This window comes from Copadichromis virginalis, linkage group LG14 (assembly GCF_057382275.1).
Source record: "Copadichromis virginalis isolate Kocher_CV1m ecotype Utaka linkage group LG14, C_Virginalis_male_GT1.1, whole genome shotgun sequence".
Lineage (NCBI taxonomy): Eukaryota > Metazoa > Chordata > Actinopteri > Cichliformes > Cichlidae > Copadichromis > Copadichromis virginalis.
The window spans coordinates 38,516,670-38,532,611 of NC_140631.1; the positions used below are offsets into that span (position 1 = coordinate 38,516,670).

Sequence of the window (15,942 nt, forward strand, 5' to 3'; positions counted from 1 at the left end):
CCGTCATAAAGACTCAATTTGAAAGTCATCGTTTCCATCTTGATGTTTTAAAACACTAGAAATAGGTCGATCTAACTAAATTCATGGGTATCTTGTGTAACATCACTACCATAACACCCATGATCTGTTGCCATCACTGACATGATTCCCAGGGTGTAGTAACACGGCTTTTGATTTACCTGACTATGAGCTGTAGTCTGCTTTGTGTTTAACAAACATGTTAAACAGGCTCAGCTCATTATAACTGCGAGCAGCTCAGCCCACTGCTTAATTAAATGTGCTTCCAGGAAGTCACTTCATCGGCTTTTCAGCTCATTTTAATGTTTCTTTGTATATGTTTATTTTTATTTTGGAACCGGCCACAGTTTCCTTTTCCTAATTGTGCTAAGAGGAACTAAAGCGTTAAAGGGTGTGTGTGTGTGTGTGTGTTTGTGGCTTAAAGAGAGCGTTTCCAGAATATGACGGCAGGCGCGCAGGTGGGCGGTGTTTGGAGGCAGCAGCAACCAATGGGAGGCCTATGTGTCGCTGTCAAACACAGCTGATCGATGAGTGAGGGGAGAACAGCCCAAAAGGTCCCACTTGTTGCTGTGCAGGAGCAGCGATCGTCAGCTGGTCGCGGAGGTCTGATCGACCCTCGGTTCGCGCCCTGAAACCGGTGAGGAAGCACACCAGGAGTCCTCGACAGCCCTGCAGCCGCTCCGGTGCACGATCACCCCGCCGTGCCTCGCTCTCAGCCCTCAGGTGAGCTTTTTTCATATTATTTTTGACATTTTCACTCCCTTCCATTGCTCCATTCACACCGAGGAGGTGTCGGGCTTTGCGCTTACCTGCCCGGTGACGGCGGGATAACGCAGGTGTAAAGACGAACAGCGAGGACTTCCCACTGTGATCTGGTGTGTGGGTGTTTTTCTGATGTCGCTGGATCCACACACAGCAAACATCGGCGGTCACAGCAGATCGCGCAGGGGCGCTCGGTTTCTGTAATTGAATTATTGTTGCGGTGACAGAAGAGCGGCTCCTTCACAAACGACCGAAGGGCCTAAAAATAACAGGTCCGTCATGCTGATGATGATGCGGTGGAACGGGGGAGATTTTTACATAACAAACAGTGTTTGTGCGCAGAAATCTGTAATCCGACAGGAGCTGTGCAGCTTTTAAGGACAGGCTTTTAGTTTCAAGGCTTTCCAGGATTCCTTGAAGCCTCTTCAAGGGTTAATTTGAATGGGTTTAAGCTGTCAGGGCTCTGCACTGTAAGAGTGTAGGTCTACAGATGAAATATGACTTTAAGCACTTTCCTGCTTTTCTCTGCCACATTTCGTGAACATTGGAAATGATGCGAGCTTCAGATGTAGCAAAAAACGCCTTTGAGTAATGAGGTTATCACCCTCAAGCGCACTTGTGATGTTACCGATGTATTGTTTGGTTGTGAGGTGAGGAAAGTGCTCTTTGAGTCACGTTCATTAACACCAAGACCGTCAGATGTGGACTTGTGATGGGGGACGTACTTTTCAGTCAGTTTTATTTATATATTGCATTCATATTTATTTTTATGTGAGAGTATTTATGCTAAGGTTTTTTGCAGTCCGGCAGTAATGCGTTAATTTCTTTATGCTTGCGTGAACGAGGAGTCTTGACTCTTGAGGGACTGAGGAGGCAGGATGAAGGAAAACCAGTGTATGAGTTGTTCTGAGTTATTTTCTGCTTTCCTTTGTTTTTATGCTGCTTGTTGAATGATAAAAGAAGCAATCTGAAGGCGTAGCTGGGCCGATTTCCACATTATTCAACATTAATCAACTAAAAATCATAGCAAAATGAGAGAAAGTATGAGTCAAAACATGTTAATTGTAAAAACCTGAAGGAAGGATCTGGACTGTGGTGGATGAGCTAATATGAAAGTTCCTGTCAGATCTGGCTGATTGAGCGGTTAAATGAACCTGTAATATCAGACCAAAGCGGTTTTACTGCCATAATATTAGTGCGTGGCTAATTTCTGGCAGATTTTATGACCTTTATCTTACATCTGACTCACTGAACAGGAAACACTTTATGGATAAAATCATTTCCACAAAGAGATCTGAGATCATCAGGAAGGATCTCCAGTGCTAATTTAGCTTTGAACTTTCACCACATTTCAGTCTCGATCTGCAGCTCCCTTAGCCGCGGCACACACGATTAGACCAGTAAAAAATATAGAGCGATACAACATACATGCAAAACACGACACACTGTAAAACCTGCATATGTATACATCTATTTATAAACATAATATAGAAACCAGGCAGCAATTCTGACGGTGCGTTTAAGCGCGAAATGATCCTGCTTTCCATGTTTTTCTCTATTAATTTATGTCTCAGTTAAGTGAAGCACACATGATATTCCTGTTTCCCTCCTGCACTGAGATGCGTTCGTGTCTCAAATAAATATTGGTGCACACGGGAGCAGCAGCTGCAGGGTGGCATGCTTGCTGCATCCCTGCCATCGGCTCAGTAATGCAGCATCAGCACTTCCACAGAGTGCTGCTGTGCATTGTGTACACAGAGGCCAGGTTTCTGTTTCTTTGTTTGTTGTTTCATCACTGATGGGTTTTTTTTCTTTCTTTTTTTTTTTTTTGTTGTTGTCTCAAAACATAAGTGAGGAATAATTTCCTACCGCATGGTCAGCTGAAAAGACGGATTTTGGAGCCTGACCCCAAACACAGGTTTAATCACATGCTATCTTATGATATCTGAGATGGAGCTCACATGTTGACTCTAACTTGTGGTTAAAAACTGGAGTCAGTTCTTAATTAAAAGCGGTAATAATCATACCCTGACATTAAGTGTTATATCCTCCATCTGCCTGCTCGTTTCTCACGTTCACACTGGAGCAAAACGAGCAAAGTTCAGGCTTTCACAGGAGGACTCTTCTTCACGGCTACTCATCCACCAGGCTCTCAGATGTGGCTTAGCACCACCTTCTACAAACTACTGTTGATAACTTCCATAACTCACGCTTTTGTTTTCCCCCTTATCTTTACTGTCTGCGTCATGTTGTACGAGAGCGCGAGGCTCCCTCAAGGTTGCAGTCCCCTTCTCACCTGTGCTCACGCCAGCTGCTTCCTCTGTTTGTGCCAAACAGCTCGATGTTGTGGCTGCAAACATGGGGGGGAAAAAACATCAGGTCCTGTGCGCCAGAAAATATTTCCAAGAAAGAGCGAGCTAAACAAGAGCAAATGCTACTCTAATATGAGATAAAGAAGGTGAAATGTGTACACACAGGCGTGGCCACCCTGAGTTACGGTGAAATCATTTCACCTCAGTCATGAAGGGGAGGTGTAGGTGATGGGGGAGGACAGTCCAGCTCCAGGAACTATTTTCTCTGTGAAATTATTCTGCTTTTGTCTTATTCTCACTGTGCAGCTGCATTTTTGTTGCACCTGCAGTGTGGAGTCACCTGTAGCATCTGCCAGTCATATCACCAGTCCTCAGCACCCAGACTGCACCGGCGCAGTCTGAAGTCGGCAGGAAATCTGACATTTAAGCCTCTCCAGAACGATTCTGATCGAGTCTGCGTTGATGCTTCACATCTTCAAACGCAAAGTTTGCCAACAGAGGAGGAGCCAGACATTTGAAACACCCGGGGCTTAGCCCTAAAGGGTAGTATGCATGTGGGATTTTTTTTTTTTTTTGAGGGGGGGGGGGGGTGTAGAAATGACTGAAAGATTAATAGGCTCTGTTTTGAGTTTTGTTCAAAAAAGAATGACTTCATATAGGGAAATATATATATCACACATGCAGGACACCTTAAACTAGTTTTTTAATTGAGCAGCAAGACAGAACGAAGTCGGGGCTGTATCAAGACACAGGGACTAAACCCCAATTCAACCAGACGCAGAACTGATCCAGAATTAAAACAGGACTACAACAGTTCAAAAGCAGGATTACTGAGGACTTAACCAAGACATAACCAGAATCAGAACTAGATGATAGTAGCACTAAAAATCATCATAGACCTGCACTACACTTATTTATTTAATTCTACCAAAGTACAATATTTAGATTGAGAAAAGTTTATATAATTATTTAGCCTTGTTGTGCAAACAAGCCTGCAGAACTTAATAAATATAGAATTTGAAAAATAGCAAACCTAAAAAGAAACACTAGGTACGAGATACATGAGTACCTATGATACAGTGATACTTTTAGTAAGCAACCATTTGACTAACATGTGTGTCTCACCTGCTCTTGTTCATCTCTGTTCTGTCCTCATTCTCCATCTCAATCTCTGCTCCTCTCTCTCCCTCTTTGTGCTGACAATCATCAAATATACAGTTGAAACCAGATATTTACAAACTCTTCAGATCAAAACACAAACACTTTTTTAATTGTAACATCAAATCAGACTAAATGTTTATTTTTTTAGATTGATAAATATAAAAACATATTTGTTAACTTTAAGAGTAAAGAGAGAAACTATCTGTGTTTTTTTAATTGCAAATGGCACCAAATTGTATTCAAATTTAGCCACACTTATGGAGCTCCACGATTCTTTTCCTGGTGTTTTGGTTGACATCTCTTGATTTTCCCATGTCACAGAAACAGGCTCTGTGTTTTGCCTTATATGCATCCACAGCTGTGCCACCAATTTACTCACATGGACTCTACTAACCTATCAGAAGCTTCTTCAGCTCAGAATGGAATCGTCTGGAGTTTTCTTATTAATTAACAATAAACTTAGTGTACATGTACTCCTACATTTAATGAAAGTGATAAAAAATAGACAGCTCTGTCTCTCTTTATTCTGACATTTAACTAATTCAAAATATATTTCAATATTTATCTAAAACAAAAGTTTACTCTAAATTGATGTTGTACAGTAAAAATGTTTTATGTTTTCTCCCTAAAGTGTAAATATCTGGTTACAAATGTGAATATCCTGCTGTGTACTGAACCCCCTCTTGTTTTGCATAGAAATATACTGAACAACATACAAAGCATAATATATAAAATAACATTTACCTGAGTTTTTTCTTTGAAAGAACCCTCTAATGTCCATTCTTATATTTCAGTACATAACTGAAACCGAATTAGTCGGGGAGGGTAAGAACTGAAAATATGAAATAAACACACGTAAGCTAAGACTCTCTAAAAAAATAGCATTTGTTCGGCTTTTCATTTCGCCATTTGTTGATTCACTTGAAGAGCAAGTAAAATAATATTGGTCAAGTGATCAGTTTCATATCAATCTTTCGTGATGCACCGTCATATTTACATTATTTGTACGGTACGAATGATTTGCTTTGGTACCTGCTCAAACTTAAGCTCTCCTTAGTATGGCTGGCTCCGTCTCTCCAACAGCGCACTCACGGGCAGCAGCTCCCCCCGCCCCCTCGCTCAGTCGCTTAGTGCCTGAGCTTGGATCATACCAATATCAGGGGGGGATTCACGCACAGTCGTAAATTCCCACAGTGTGCACTATGTGCTTCGAATATTGTGTGTACTTTTTGTTTTATACAGTTGTCAGCCAGGCATCTAACTATGAAAAAATTACACTCCAAAATACCCCGGGCTTCTGACAAAACAACCCGGGCTTAAGCCCCGTAAGCCACCCCCACGCTCCGCCCCTGTTTGCCAAACCGAGCGAAGCCTGGCTGTCGTTTCAGGGCTTTGTAGCGAGACAGGAAGGCCTGATGAGGCTGGTTTTATTTTATCACTCTGTTGTCACGGCAGCCTTGTTGCCTCCAGGCGTTTTCTAACTTCACAAACATTACAGCACAAGTTCTAATATCACACAGATCCATGATGACTAAGATGCAGACCTCCCACACAGGTTGTGGTCACAGAAGATGGAGATGGTGTGAATGTGTGTGTGTGTGTGTGTGTGTGTGTTTCAGTGTGTTAATCTGTAGTGTGTGTGTGTGTGTGTGTGCGCATCTAAGCCTGGCTGGCTCGCTGAGGCAGTGGGTCCTCCCCCGGCTGCTCCAGAGATGACTGGCATCTCTGTCGACATGAAAGCACCGAACACAAATGAAAGAGGGCAAAGTACACCTACACGCACCTTTTCACACATGCTGCCATTTGGGCTCCGGCTCCGGCAGAGGTCTGGAACCAGTTTATCTCAGGAAGTGTGTGCGTGCAATGTTAGTGATTTGGAGATAAAGGTTTGGTTGCTGTGGCGATTGCTTTCGGTTTCGGCGTGAAGAAAGTTTTGTATCGGCGCCGTCAGATGGCGGCGGTGGTCGATATGGCCACTGTTGAAACCGTAAACAGTGGGAGGTGGTAGTTTCAGAATGGATCACCTGAAAGGTTGAAGTCAGGCCGTGCTGTCTTGGTTAAAGGTTTGATGGGAAGATGGTGAAATAAAGTAGGGTGTGTGTCTCTTTTAGAGTAGCTCTGCATGATTCTGAGTCCAAAATAATCTTTATTTGAACTGTACTGAGCATCAGTGCAGATCCTCAGTTCCTCCTCTGACTGAAACAAGCAGTCAAACTTTCTTCTGATTGGCTGTACCTCACAAACAGAAGGTCTGAAAAGCTGGTGGGCGAATTTTTATCTGATTATTTTTGCAGAAAACTTCTGCTCAGCCATCATCAGCAAAATCCACGTTTTACTGTTACTTTGCTGCATTTCCAGTAGAAGCAAATAAAAGTGTGTGACTGTTTGGCATTTTAACACAGAGCTGTGATATAACGTGTGGCTGACGCTGCTTTGTGACAAAGTGACAAACAGATGCTACACGATTATTCAGTTACTCCGTTGGCTCTCAAACCTCCTTCAGAGGCTGGAGAAACTCCCCAGTACTTCCAAACATTAGACAAAGATCCTGGTGGGTTATAATCTTAAACATCTTCATCATTGTTGCTTCTCTGCATTTTAAAAGCAGCTTTCTGAGTTAAATGTGGCTGAAAATGGCAGGTTTTATGCTGCAGACAGAGGGGAGGACGTGGGGCTTTAAATCTTATGTTTTGTGTTTAAAAATCAGAGCGAGGTTCTTTGTCGCTGCAGCTGCAGCTACTTGGTGAGCAGAGGGTGTGGTGGTGATCAGCAGCTGACAGGTGTGGATGAAGACAACAGCTGGCTCGCTCTGTAGGTGTTCTCTGAAAAATAAGGCGGACAGGCTGGTTCACAGCTGACAAAAGCAGGGTGAAGGTGTTTGCGTTCACAGCTGGGGTGTCGTTTTAATCAGAAAGGTTTTGGCAGGTGGGGGGACTTCTTCCTGGTGACCGTCCGTTACCCCCGTGTGTGTGTGTGTGTGTGAGTGAGAGTGTGAAGATGGCCGCTGGCATGTTTGTGTGTGCTTTCTCCTCCTCTGACTCTCTGTTGTGTCACCAGGAAGTCCGGTTTGATGTCGGCCTCAGTCCTCTCTCCATGGCCGTGTGGACCCGTCAGTCTGGTCTGTGGACTCTTCCTGCTGGCCTCCTCACCACTCCTCATAGCAGGTACGACCTCTGACCCCAACAGGGTCGCTTTTAAAACACACAGCAATCTCCACTCAACCTTTTTGAAAGAACTCAAGCAAAAACTCTGAGCTGATGGCAGAGAAATGACGCACACTTTGATTCAGTGTTTGAATATTAGAGAACTAACAAAGTGCTCATTCATCTCATCGTGGTGGTTTTACATTTTGGACTGAAAGAAGAAGTAGGGAAAAAGATTGCCAGTGTCAGCTCTGCCACTTCCTCTTAACCCCTTTATGACAGAAATTGCTCTCAGATGATCCAAAAGATACGAGGGGTGAAGAACCTAAACAGAAAGTGATTATTTCTGCCTGCTTCACACATCAGAGTTTAGTTTTCACAACTGTTATGAGTAGTGTGCATGCAGGCCAGTTCACTTTGCACATAAATGTTCATCTAAAGCAGTGGTGTCAAACATAAGGCCCAGGGACCAGAATTGGACATTGAAACATGTAATGACTTAACTTTTTTTCAGATTTTTTTTTTTTTTTTTTTTTGGCTTGTCCTACTGATAAACACCACCCCCCCCCCCCCCCCCCCCCCAACATTCATACTACACCAAAGTAATGAAGTGATGGATCAACATTTAAATGACAGAAAATTCCCATTATTTTTCTTTCAAAAGTCTTTTTATTAGACAAAGGTTCCAATACAATGTATACAATAACACAAAATGCTTCAGAATATTCCAAAATTTCAATCTTGCTCCCACCCCAACCCTTAAAACAACAAATAATTGGCAGCCTGCTGCCCAACTAAACAGAAAAAACAAACAAAAGCAAAAAACAACAAACAAATTCCCATTATTTTTATTTGAATTAACAAAACTTTCAACTTTATAATTAAAAGCAATGAGAAACCAGAACTTTTGCACATTTCTTATGCTGAGATAAATGTGCAGTTAAACCACTTTACCGTGACCGAAAGGGAATTTTTACTGCCCACTTAAGATCAAAGTGGGTATGTGTGTGTGGCCTTTGATGTAAAGTGAGTTTGACATCCTTGATCTAAAGCGTGCTGATTGGTCAGTTTGATGACGGTGCTGTGATGTCCCTGAAATTCACAGACATGTAAATCTGTTGCCTCAATAAATTTGATTAAAAATATGGAAGAAGATGGGCCAGAGCTCCACCGAGCCCCATTTATTCTGGACTGTTTCAAAGCGCTCTATGAACCAGGGAGCCCTCAGCCTGACACATCATAATGCAGCTTTGTCAGGCGCCTCCTGTGTTTCCCCTTCATGCAAAAGGCATCATTGAGCGTCAGTTGTTCCAGCCGCAGCTCTATCGGTACCTGACAGGTCACAGTCCTGTTTTTGCAGGACTTTTTTTGTTTTGCCCAAAGACTGGGCTTAGTTTAAAGCTTGTCTCTTCACAACAGGAACCCTGGTATTTGAGAAATGACGAGTTGGGAGTTGCCGATTATTCTCACGAATGTCGTAAAACCCTGTGTCTTTGTATTGCTTCAATTCCCACAATCCTTCTGCAACCAAAGAGCTCCAAACACAGACGCATGGCGACCCCGGCTTGAGTTGCATAAGCGGTTAAATAAACTGATATAATCCTATTTTATTCAGCTCACCTTATGTGTACCAGCAGGAGTGAAACTGGAAACCACTTTTTAGTGAAAGTTTTTAAAAGATAACTTTATTTGGAAATTCAGATTTCCACCTGATCTTACCTGAAGAGAAATTTAATTAAAGTAATTTAGAGATTTATTAAAGCCACACAAACACTAAAAGATCAAAAAGTCACCCTTATTTTTTTTTTTTTTTTTAATTCACTGAAAAGGCCACATAAAGCCTCTGCAGCAGTTTGGACTGAAACACACTTATATGACACCTTTACCATGACTGATTTTGAAACACTACATGAACTTTAGGCAGGATGTCTGCAGTTTCTCTTCAGGTCACTGTGTTCAGTCTGTTTTGGAGGTTTGAAACTAGCTGTCTGGCTCCTCCTGTCCTAATAAGAACCGTCTTGTCACGCTCTTTAGCTCGTATAGGAACCAGCTGCGTTTCGTAACACTGCAGTGCAACTTTGTGGCTCAGATGCGTCTAAATATCTGTTTCTTTGATTTTTAGAAGGCGAGTGAAATCCCTTGAAAGTGTCTTACTTTATTCATTCAGGTGTCATTTTGCGCTCTCAGCTTCACACTTGCCCTACTCTCAGCACGTTAACGCTGAAGAGGTGGAGGAAACCATAATTCTGCAGACATACGTTTTTAAGGTGAAAGATGAAGAAATAGAGGAAGTTGGGAACACAGCTGGGTTTCTGGTAAAGCTGCCTACTGTGGGCGAGTAAATAAAGATCATTAAAAAAAAACGGAACCACATCTCTGTGGAGCCTTTTAGCCACATATCAGCTCTTGTTTGCTGTAATAATATCCCCTCGCTGTGCTTTCATGTGGACACAGCTTGTGTTGCACTCTTCATCCATCACCCCTCACCATGAAACCTCGCCTGCATGCTTATCTTCTTCGAGTGTGTTGGAATAGCAACTTGCACTCCAGGCCGACTTATTGCCCTTTGGTTTCTTTTTTTGTTTAGTTATTTAAAATCCAGACAAAGGATGCATGCAGGTCCTCTTTCATTATCCATAAATTCAGTGAACCACACAAGTGTTTGCACAATGACACATTTAAGAACAGTGCAAATACAAAGGGGGCAGAAAGCTGCAAAATCATTGGCTAGCACTGTGAAACCAAAGGACACTGTGGAAATAACTCTAAAGCAATGCAAGCCTACAGGAGATATAACCCCCCCCCCTGAATATTTATGTAATGGGGGGAAAAAAAACCCTCCTCAATCCAAACAGAGCTAAATCTCTCTTAGTTTCAGCTGATGGCAGCTGGTGGAAGGAAGGAGTGAGAAAAACACCTCCACAATGTTTATCCTGTTCTTTAAAGCCAAAAGCAAACAAACGCACATGGAGGAGTGCTGCAAAAATGGAGGAGGGCCGAGGGAGAACATAAACAATATCCAGCAACAGTGATGGATCCTGAACAAATGTCCAGGTCTAGGGCCACAGGACCGTAGTCTAACAATGGATGTCCAGAGCTTCCTCTCAGGACCCACCTCCTTCAGCTCTTCTGGAGCTGCACTGAGATGCTCCCAAGTGGCCATCTACTCTCAGCTGGATATGGCCGAATGTCTAACTTAGGAGGTGTCGAGGAGGTCTGGTGCTTGGAGAAACATGGCCCCTTCTCATCACTATTTTGTTTTTCTGCAGGCAAAATGAACTGCACTCACCCTCTGGTGCCAGAATATGGAGGTTTTCGCTGCGATCCCTCCCCGTGCCAAGGCTTCCCTCACAAGACCACCATCCGCCTCTTCTGTGAATCAGGATACCAGATGAGGACCTCACTGTCCAGGTGCCGCAACGGGAAGTGGGGTCCTCCCATATCTGCCTGCATCCCCATGAAAGGTGAGAGTTTGACGGCCTCCAGTCACAGTTATAGCGTGTTGTGTTTTTGTTTGCGCTCCAGCAAAGTGATCAGGGCGTGGTGTTGATGTTTGTGTGTTTTGTTAAGTGCAAAGAGCAGTGGTACATTAAACTCACACTCTTAGATGTGTTTAATGGAGCTGATAAGCCAGTTTGAGTTTCCATGCTTACGAGTTTTGCTCATGCATATTGTCAGCAGGTTGTTAGTTTCGATTCGAGCCATCCAATCGCCTCTGAGGCTTCTGGAGTTACTCCGTTTAGAAGTCGTATGATATGAAACTTTCCTTCTTTAATAATAAGATTTTCTTAGACAACTCTTAACATTTCCCAGCAGTAGCGAGCATCACAGCGTTGCTTAGAGATTATTACTTAAGTTTATAATCTACCTGTGACTCATCTCCCCGTCAGCCCAGCCAGTCTAAAGGCTGGTTAGTCATTTTAGTCACCGCTCATTTCTTGTTTTAAGCATTCAGGAAGTAGATGGCGTGTGTACCAAGTACTTGTCGACAGCATACAAATATGTGTTAATGCTAATTTCCGATATGAAGAAAGTAATATGAAGCTTCATCTCATCATCTTCATCTAATTTCCATCTCATCATTAATACCAATGAGTATCAGCCACTGTTACATTTTTTCTTTTAATTTACAGCCGCTGACTTTATGGCACTATTGAAAATGATTAAGGAAACAAATTGTACTTGCGTGGCTTTTTAAAGTGTGCAGTACTCAAAGAGCTTGAGTCACATGAAATCAATACAGCATACCACGCGTTCAGCAAATTATGAACTCAAATTTCCCAGATTTTACAATATTTAAAACAGATAGCCGAGATCACGTGCCCCATACACCGCACAGTTTCAGAAACACTGGTTTCATGAGGAACTGGATGACAGCCTGATAACAACCCTGGACACAAGCACGGACTAGGACTCAGTAACCACTCCAGGAGTTAAAGCTAAACCAGCGCTCTTGGTCAATGAAACACTGACAGCAGCATCACACGGCGGCAAGACTCAAAGTCTCAGCAGAATAAAAGAAAACTATGATCATAACACACTAAGTTAAGCATTAACAATCTAGTGAGACTGTGCATGTGCCACTGCAGATGTATCCCTTAAAAATAATTAAATAACACACTTGTGGATGACTGTGCTTCTCAATATTCACGAATAGGTAGTTATAACTAGACTAATATAAATGTATTAAATTCAACATCTTTTTAAAGATAATATTATAATGGAAAGCTCATAAAATGGAACCAACGAGCATAGATTTCTTTTAGAAAATGTACAGTATTTACATTATGTGTTAAGAGACATCTTAGTTTTGGCCACATGTTGGTGCCCCATACACCACACACTTACCAAAACACCCATTTCATTAACTTCTGAAACAACAACAAGGGGGGGGGGGGGGGACGAGTCTCTGTCGTAGTTTTCTGTTAATGTGTAAACTTTCATGTTTGTGGCTACATTATTGCTGGAAACCACATTATTCATTCACAAGAATCAACACCCACCAGCAGTGCCACTGAACTGTTGTACTCTTAGTCTCACAATGCCGCCAGTGCTGCAGTGTGACCCGATATATTTACTCTTAGATTCTGCTGAAGTACACTTTTATTGGGCTTGTATTGAAACTTCAAATCTCTACTTCCTTTTCCTTTTTTTAAATTTATATTATTTCACATTTCAATGATGTGTGATTCTGCACAATGACTTTTATTTTAAGTACTTTTTAACTATATTTTGATGCTCAGAATCTTAACTTTACCGCAGTAAAGAGTCTGAATACACATTTCACTGCTTTGCTGAATAACTATGCAAAACAAAAGGACTTTTAGTTTTGTTTTTGTGCACAGGGCTGCGCATGAACCTGAAAATCATCCCCAATGTTTTCTACACTGACACAAAATGTAGATAATTCAGTACCGATGTAAGTTAAATGCATCAATTATGCAGAAACAGCAGACGCAGCAGCTTTATCGTCTTTATCTTATGACCTACTTAAGAGGTGAACACAGACACACTCTACAGAGGAAGTAGCAGCTTTACTTTCCTCAGACCAGTTCCAACTTCCTCTGTCGCCATTCAGTCGAATGTGCTGCAACAGGAAGTCAAAGTGCAGAAAGAGGAAGCGGGCAAAGCCACCATAATAACCATTAAACATTTCCTCTCTGATGCTGTCAGTCTCATGGAAAGCTGCTGCCGTGTTGTCACGGGCACAAACAAACCACACAGCTTGAAAATCTCTCCTCTCGCAAAGATCTTGAGATAGATAATTAATTTCTGCTCAGAGCTTCTACTCAGAACACACAACCTTTCCCAGGGTTATGCATTTAGGTTCAGTTTACCTGTCTTATTGTGGTGACAAAAACACCAAATGCACATCTGGCATTCAGGCACAATTTTGGAAATAATCAGATCTCCTCAAAGAACCTGGATTTTAGTTTTGGAAGCCTGTTCTGCTGAAAACAATCCTGTTAAGTTCAAACCTGCTGCAGAATGTTCTGGTGGCTCTGCTGCATATGCATGGTCTCATGCATAAATGCGACCACACCCAAAATGGCCCAAGATGTTCAGTGTGCACACACACAAAGTCAGGAAAAGGCAACAAAATGTGAAGGTTTTGGTATTTTCAGCATCTGTAATGTCTGTCTTTTTCTTCCTCAGGCAATCCTATCCCAAAACCCGACGACTCAATGCCCAGCATGGCCACGACTGCAGTGGGTGTGTCCATCTTCCTGCTCACCACCACCGCCTGCCTGGTCCTCAAGTCCCGGCTCTACCCCTGTCAATCACAAAGGTAAGAAGAAACGTCTATTGACTTTTTATCCATGTATTTGTTTCTGAGCACCTATTTTTACAGGTGTGACATCTTATGTGTATTTATATGCACATGATATAAATAAACTAATAGCTGTACAGGACAGACACCACTTCAAACACTCTGAGTGTTATCAGCCTATCAAAGCTGTTGCCACATGTTCTTATTATTATAATAAATAACTTCTTAATTAGGTCAACTCCACCTTGTAGTAAGGCAAGAGGGTTAGTAGTATCCATTCTGGTTACTGATAAATACTGATACTGAAATGTGTGTTAGCATCACGTGCTGCCTTGTCTGAGTGTGGGGAGCTGGAAACACAGGCTGAACTTTAGTTACTTTATATTCAGTGCTGTAGTTTCAGGTCAGAGGTCAGGAGCACTTCATTTGTCATCTGAGCATTAACCTCTTACTTTTCCTTCCTCCCTGCAGCCGTCGCTCCTCAGACCAGCTGGACCTGATGGTGGACGGGCTTCCAGTTTCCCTTCCCTCCTATGAGGAGGCGGTGTACGGCAGCTGGGGGCAGCGCATCCCTGCCTGCTCAGCTCCCGGGCCCACGCAGCTCCTCCTGGCTCAGGAGGCCCCGGGCTGTCAGCAGTCTTCCCCGAGCAGCCAGTCAGACGGCAGCCACTGCCCGCTCCTATCGGGCCAAAGCCCTGACAACCCTCCACCGCCTTACGAAGAGGTCCAGTCGCCACATGCCAGAGACAGGATGAATGACGGGGACGTCCTGCAGCTCCGCGTTGCACTTTCAGACGATAAGGACACATGATGACGGACGGAGAGACTCAGAAGTAGTTTATGATTTTGACAGGTGCAGTGTTCACTCTGCAGATAACTGCTCAAAAAACATAAAAACAGGGGCTCACGGCAGACTCCTGTACTGCCCGCACTTTTCCTGGTTGGCTCACCAGCATCAGGACCTATCACATGGTATTTTAGACGATAAGCTCTGATTGGCCAGTTGTTGGGTCAAAAAAGACCCGAATGAAGAGGACTGAAGTGCATTTATAGCTGAAACGTTGATTGTATAGTGTGTTTGTATAAACGTTGATTGTATAGCAAATGTATGTGACACAGGGAGGGGGTGTGTTGTGCGGTATCATCGCTGTCTTGTGAAATCCTGAGAGTGTGAAAACAGGAAGGCTTTTACCAGACAGCGGTGACATGAAGGTGTGTGTGTGTGTGTGTGTGTGTGTGTGTTTTCAGTGTGTTTCTGGAGACGTCGTCTACCTTTTCCCCTCAGTGACGGGGCTCATTAAGGCTTCGTTTGTGAAGTCAGTGGCGTGTTGTTTCTTTTCACTTCTGCATTTGTGTCTGAGACTTTTGCACAGTGTTTCTATTAAAGTCCAAACGGGCCGAGGCGCACGGGCTGCTGATTTAAAAGCACACACACTCGGGTCGTGGATGGTGATTTTGTTTTTTTTTAAATAAAATGTTAATTTCATGTACAGCAAAGTGCTTGGAAACCAAATGTTCTCTCAAAGTGTTTCTGCTGTGTTCATTCAATGCTGATGGAGGAAAAACTATTTAATATTTAATCGCTTTCAATCTACAGTTATGAGTCGATTGGTTTACTAAATGAAATCAATATATTTAGTAAATCATTAGAGATTTATGTAGGCACTTTAAAAAAAAAAAATCAATTTAAAATAAAATAAAAAGAAGATTTTAGGTGCAAATCTCTGAGATGACCCGGATGCCTTTGAGGATCATCTTCATGTCCTTACTGGGTTCCTCGAATGACTGACGCCTTCAGACCTTGAATGTATTTAATGTTTTTGTTTTGTGCAGACAGATCTGAACTAATATATATAAAAATATGTGTATATAAATTGTAATATTTACAAAATCATTATTTCTATATTGTGTTATTGCACAGAACTATATGATTAATAAATGTTGAAGTGTTTCTTTATTTGCACGTCTCCGTCTCATTTGTTGCTGTTGTAAACACAGCTGATATTTTGTGCAGCATTTGTCTTTAGCTGCTAGTTTTTACATAAATCTGAAAGTTTTCACACAACTGTTTGAGATGCTCTGCTAAAAACAGCAGGAACTCTTTAAGGGGTTGCAGGGTTTTAAATTCCTGGTGGTGAACTTTTTTTCTTCTTGCTGAACAGTTTTTCCTGGCTGGATGAACCTTTTACCCCTACATGCTGCAGGTTAGCCCACAACAACAGCTGTCAGCAGTAAAGTTGATGATTGTGTTCCCAGAAAGTGACTGAGAAACAGT

General features: G+C 42.5%; 1 protein-coding gene across 1 annotated transcript; it reads left to right on the top strand.

Moving 5' to 3' along the window:
• The first annotated feature begins 465 nt into the window (after nt 1–465).
• Nucleotides 466–15,624, top strand: LOC146694584 (sushi domain-containing protein 6). The gene is made up of 5 exons (XM_085430861.1): nt 466–741; nt 7,311–7,417; nt 10,666–10,860; nt 13,553–13,685; nt 14,139–15,624. The coding sequence occupies exons 2-5, from the start codon at nt 7,324–7,326 to the stop codon at nt 14,476–14,478; spliced, it is 762 nt and encodes a 253-aa protein (XP_085286987.1). The 5' UTR covers nt 466–741; nt 7,311–7,323; the 3' UTR covers nt 14,479–15,624.
• The last annotated feature ends 318 nt before the right edge of the window (nt 15,625–15,942 follow it).

What these genes read in the sequence shown, in the direction of transcription:
- LOC146694584 (XM_085430861.1), top strand. Translation starts at nt 7,324, where the DNA reads ATGTCGGCCTCAGTCCTCTCTCCATGGCCGTGTGGACCCGTCAGTCTG. An exon ending in CTCACCACTCCTCATAGCAG is followed by an intron (nt 7,418 to 10,665) that starts GTACGACCTCTG and finishes GTTTTTCTGCAG; the next exon opens with GCAAAATGAACTGCACTCAC. An exon ending in TACCCCTGTCAATCACAAAG is followed by an intron (nt 13,686 to 14,138) that starts GTAAGAAGAAAC and finishes TCCTCCCTGCAG; the next exon opens with CCGTCGCTCCTCAGACCAGC.